Here is a 5,841-nt window from a genome sequence, read left to right on the forward strand (position 1 = left end):
AACTTCAATGATTTTAACAAATGGCTGCAATATAAAAACGAGTGAAAAATTTAAGGGGTTCTGAGAACTTTCCATACCCACTGTACCGGCTTTCATCTTCCCCTGCGGGTTGTAGCCCAGGCCCTGTCTAGAGATGTTCTTTGAGTCCTTCCTCAGGGTGTTCTACTTTCTCCTCTTGATGGTGGTAGCTCTGCTGTCCTATATTTTCATCCTCCAGTTTGTTTGTGATTTTGATGGCCACCAGCATAGCTTCAGGATGTAGTGCAGGTCTTTTGTTAACATCTTAATCTTGCTTGCGAGGCCCTCTGTAGTCTTTTTTGACTTTTCAGAGCCATAGAGCAGGGCAGTGTTCACAAGATACGTAGCTTGGTGTTGCTGGAGAGTTGCTTGGACAACCAAGATTGACCTGAGTATCTTAAAATGCCACCTGCGCTTTGCTGACGCGTGCCTCAATAAATATGTCTACTCCTCCATCCCTGCTGATGTTGCTTCCCATCAGAAAATAAAAGGACTAATAAACACAACACGTTTATCTTCATGATATCACTCTTTTATTCAGTATATTTACAACAACAACAACAAAAAACAGGGCAAAACAACACAGTAGCCGCTCTGGGCGCTACGTCGTTGAGCCCTGAATGGATGGCATGATGATGACAGCGCTTTAACTGACACAACCTTCTCTCTGCACGGCTCACTGCCTCTTTATTATACCGGAGTTTGCCCTGTGCTTTCTAGACCTGCCGCCATAGTCGCACACAGTAAAACAACTTTGTTACACGCACAAAGTGCTCTGGCCTTTCGGAAATGCACCTTTTAAAGTGGGAGAGTGAAAACCCTCAACTCAATAAGCTTTTCTATTGAAAGCAAACATCAATCTACACAATAAAAACACGGACCATCAAGGGAAGCACTTAAGGTGACATCATCATCATCAGCAGCAATCAAATCAATCACTTCAGATCAATCTCAGGATGAATGTGGGAAACTACTATTATTACGGTGAGCCAACATTAACAACTGTAATGATCTATTTTGAAATAAGGATCAACACACAGTCCCGTGTGTTTGTGTTTATGTTATACACATTAGATTACGACATGAACTTACCACACGCTCACACCAGTTAAGACTCCTGTTATCTTGGGGGTCAAATTGACCCATTTTAAGCATCCTGTTATTTTGCCAGTCAAACTGACCTATAAAAATCGGAACTTTTTTTTTTTTTTAATTATTAAAACTTTCATCTCTCTCCTGTTGTAATGCGGCTCAAATTGGCATGGAAAAATCTATATTACATTTTTTAAATTTAATTGTTATTTTAATTAGAGTTAGTTTAACTAACAATATGGTCAAGTGAACCCATAAAAAGCTAAATTATTTTTTTATGTGCCATTTTTTCTTTTCTTTTTGCTATTTTGAGCCTATCGTTATGGTGCATATATATATATATATATATATATATATTTTTTTTCCTACATTTGTTATATGGTTTAAATTGACCTGTAAATATATAGATGGACTATTTTAATTTTTTAATCCTCTTTTTTCTTTTAGTTACTTTAATCCTGTTATATCGTGGGTCAACCCAACCTGGAAAAAAAAAATCTAGATTTAAAAAAATAAAATAAATAAATGCACATTTCAGTCCCCTTTTTTGTTTTACTTAATTTAACCCTCTTGTTAGACTGTAGGTCATATTGACACCTAAAAATCTAGATTTATTTTTATTTAATATTTTTTACCTTAATTTTCTTCTTTTAATTAGCAGGCGGCTTAAACATACACAAATACAAGTTCATAAAAATAGTCTTTCAGTATGAAACGCTGGCTTAATAAGTGTAATCACCACATATTACAAATACGTTTGTACCTAATTAAAAAGCTTTAACCTGAAAAATGAGTGTATGAGCCTCATCTAAGCATTACTGGGATCTGTGAGAGGTAATGCACTAAATATTCACTGAAATGGTTAGTAATGGAGTTCATCGTGATATCTAAACAATGTATAATGGGATATTTTTTTGTTTTGTTTTTGACACAATCGTATAATTTCTGTCAAATTGACCCGGGGTGGTGGGTTATAGAGGTTTACAGGTAGCAGGAGGTTTATCTATCCGACAGAGAGGGTGCAGTACCAACATTATGGAGGTGGGAATGCAGTTAAAATTAAAGAGCTGGATGAAAAAAGGAACGCCGAGATGTTCAAATCTCGAGTGTTTGCTGGAATTTCGCAACCTCGTCGTCCACATCTGTCTGCGTGTTTGGGACGCGAGGGCGAGCGTGGACGACTTGAGCGCCACACTGCCGCCACCCACTCTCAGTGGGTGAGGCCGTCTCTGCGGCCGGGGTCGAGCCGCCGCCTCCTCACATTATGGAGCACTGCTCGGCCGCCCCGGCCCCCCCGAGGCCCCCAGGGAGGTTGAGGGAGTCCATATCGAAGTTGAAGCCAGGAGGCTGGTGAGGGAAGAAGAACACAGTATCAATCCATTCATCTATAAAAGTCAGTTGTTGCCTTCAGGGACGGTCTGAATCCACAATTTTCCGTGCACAATCAAATCAATCAATCAATCAATTTAGCTGACTGTCGATCAAACCATCTCTGGTGTTGCATTCAGGAAGTGTAAAAATCGCAGTTTTTGTCTCATCTATCTTTCCATCAAACTATCCAAGACAGGCATTGCCTTCAAGGACAGTCTGACTCCACACCGGTCTAACAATTTCTGTTTTTATCTCTGTCAACCCTTTTCAAAACATATTGTGTGAATGTTTAGAGACAAGCGTTCAGACACGAAACGCCACACTTAAAAAAAAACAAACAAACAAAAAAAACATCTCCCCCCCCCCCTTAAAAACTCTTGAAAAAAATAAGTTTTGTTTTTCCAAAAAGAAAGATTTTTTTCTCTTGAAAATCTTTCAAAAATATTTGACTTACTGTAAAAAAAAAAAAAAAAAAAAAATTCTAAAAATATTGACTGTTCTAAAAAGAAAAAAAAAAAGACTTCCTAAAAAATTATTTTTCATTCAAAAATGTTTTTTCTAAATTATTATTATTATTATTTTAAATGTAACTAACCCAAAAAATTTGACTTTCCCTAAACAACATCAGTTCCCCCCAAAGAATAACGACTCTCTCAATACAGATGACTTTGTCTAGCCAAGTCAGGTTTTGCCTACAGGGACAATTTGAACTCATCTTTGTGACGCTCGTCTCTTTCTACCTACCTTATCCATGAAAATTACGTGTTTTGAAATTCTGAAAGGACTAGAAAGTTTGGTGATCATCAACTTACGGCATCGCCTGCGAGCTCTTTCGGTGGTTGTCCAAGGTCCTGCAGCTGAGGCAAAATAAGGCCATATGAGGAGAAATATATTAATTACTCACAGGAGCATTTCAACGAGATAAGAGTCATCTTACCTTCTGCATGAGGTCCATGATGCTTTCAAAGACCTTGTCACCGTCTTCCTCCTTCTCAAAGCGCTGGCAGATTTCTCCCATGACCTTGGCCTGCTGCTCGTAGCGCTGCACGTCTTCTGGGCTCAGGCTAGACCTGTTGGCCTCCAACCACTCTGGATACTGAGCCGTTTGTTATGTCAGTGGATGAACGGCCGATGCCGCCGTGTGGTAAACGTGGCGACAAACCTTAGTGGTGATCTCCTTGAGGGACGGGTAGAGCACCTCTTTGGAGAGGAGATTCTGCATGATGGATTGCATGATGGGAAGGATGTTGGCGTCCTTGCCTTCGCCACCTTCGCCACCCTCATCCAAACCCAAGCCTTCCAGGGCCTTGACTAGATCATCTCCGGCCAGGCCAGAAGACTTCGGGAACACAAATGTGAGTGACTCGGGTACCATGGAGCCATTCACTTCTGTTCACACTTGTATTATAAGTACTATTATTGAGAATTAAAAGTCAATTGCACTTCAAAAGCATGGACTTGAATTATTATTGTCTAATATCATTATATCAGCGGGATAAAAAAACCCATCAACTACTCTATCGTTTATTGGGATAGTTTTTGTCGGAAACTATATCATCCTAAAAATGTATTATCGTGACAGACTTAGGTGTGTGGCCTAGGCCCATCAGATTTAGATTATTTGTGAAGAATGTTAAATTAAAGCCTGACTCGTCCAAAAGTCCTAACCAACGCTCAGACAAGGAGCACGTTAAGCGCCAACACTTTTCAGGAAGTTACATGTCTCGTAGAATTCTGCTTCAAATAAAGAACTTTCTGCTGACCAGATTGTTAGTTAAGCATTTACCAGTCAATATTGCCTAAAAAGACAGGCAGCTATCTTTTTTTGTGAACCTGTAAAACTATAGTGTTGAATGCGATGCGGTCGAAAATTTGGGTGCACCAGTGCAACAAGTTACTCAATAGCCCTGACCATTTAAAGTGCCTCTGATTAAACCCAAATAAAGTGCAGCAGTTCTAAAAGGCTTTTCCTCCTTTATATTTCTTTTATATCACAAAAACCTGGTGTTTGAACAGACGTGTGCAGACTTTTTATATCCACTGTATATTAATTCTGACACACAAAGTGACAAAAAAGCACTATGCCGTTGTCATTAAAGTTAAGAATGAGCATTGAATAATTTATGCATCTTTAAATTACCATCAATTAACTTCTTTTTAAACTTGTATAGCAATAGTTTGACGCTGGACTGAATCACTCTATTATCTCCTATGGAAAACATCAATTGCTTGTTTGTTGCCTAGTTTGGTGTGTAGCCCCTGTGAATTGCAAGGGTTCACTGAATACTATTCAGTACGTGAAATAATGCATAATAACATTCAGTAATATGTAAAAGTGAGTAAAGAGTCTACCTGCAGGTTGTCGGCATTCTTGGCGAGGCCACGGAGAGTATCTTTGAGGCAGGAGGTGAACTCTTGCTGAGAGGCTGTGTCAGTGCCTGCATGGGAACAAACACACCGATTAACCACGCACACCAAAATGATACAGTCGAGCAAAAATAATCAAAGAAAAACACCCAAACTCACCAACTTTGCCGGCGGCCTCGGAGAGTTTATGAAAGTGTTGGAGCAGGTCGGGTTCATCCTGGGCCAGCTCCGTCATGGCTTTCTCCCACTCCTGCTGGGCCTGGGCCGCCATGTCGCCCTCGAAGAGCTTCTCGAAAAGCTTGCTGTCCTCGAGCAGTGGCGGCAGCTGCCGTGGGGAAAACGCGTCTATTAATTTTGCTGTGTGCGTTTGTGCCCAAAAAGCACATGCTTACAGCATCAACCTTCTCTGCTTCATGACTGGATGAGGAGGAAGGAGCTTTAGGTTCAGGTGGCGCAGACTGCTTTTCAAAGTCATCCAGTGCACCTAAAAAAATAAAAAATGTAGAACCTTTAAATCAATGTACTGTAAACACAAATAATACAAGCTGAGACCGGATGCAAACTAATTAACAAAGGCTTGAAAATGCCCTCTACACCTTTGTAAATACCCAACAATCTGTAAGTGTTGTCATGTTAAGAGAGATATTGCTCCTTGTGCACTACCTTTTAAAAGGAAAACCCTTATGAATTACACAAATACACTTATCATTGTAATTCTTTTGTAATCAATGTGTTAGCTACAAGGAGGAAATGTTTCTCTTTAGTTTGACAGCAACTTTAAAGGGAGCAACAATAATGTCCGACGAACGAACAACCGGCATTTTCCACGTACAAGAACAGGACTAACACCCAAAATGTCGGTTTGGTATTTTAACATGTAAATTGTAACCGTACTGTCCAGTAATTCGTCCAGTTCAGCGTCGTGGCCGCCCTGCGACTCTTCAGCTCCGGACGCCATAGCTTACTACTCCACTACCTGAATGACGGGATCGC

The 5,841-nt window shown here is 40.1% G+C and overlaps 1 protein-coding gene across 2 annotated transcripts; it reads right to left on the reverse strand.

The window, feature by feature from the left end:
• Positions 1–1,750: 1,750 nt before the first annotated feature.
• On the reverse strand, positions 1,751–5,841 carry pex19 (peroxisomal biogenesis factor 19). Of its 2 annotated transcripts, none has more exons than XM_061693902.1 (8): positions 5,743–5,841; positions 5,250–5,332; positions 5,008–5,173; positions 4,834–4,919; positions 3,644–3,820; positions 3,419–3,577; positions 3,294–3,338; positions 1,751–2,457 (listed from the first exon to the last, which is right to left on the reverse strand). In XM_061693902.1, exons 1-8 carry the CDS (start codon positions 5,804–5,806, stop codon positions 2,368–2,370), a joined length of 870 nt encoding a protein of 289 aa, XP_061549886.1. In that variant the 5' UTR covers positions 5,807–5,841; the 3' UTR covers positions 1,751–2,367. The 2 variants fall into 2 exon arrangements, with proteins under 2 accessions (XP_061549886.1, XP_061549885.1); XM_061693901.1 differs by having other exon boundaries at positions 5,241–5,332.

The sequence above is a fragment of the Phycodurus eques genome, chromosome 13, assembly GCF_024500275.1.
Source record: "Phycodurus eques isolate BA_2022a chromosome 13, UOR_Pequ_1.1, whole genome shotgun sequence".
In the NCBI taxonomy this organism is placed as follows: domain Eukaryota; kingdom Metazoa; phylum Chordata; class Actinopteri; order Syngnathiformes; family Syngnathidae; genus Phycodurus; species Phycodurus eques.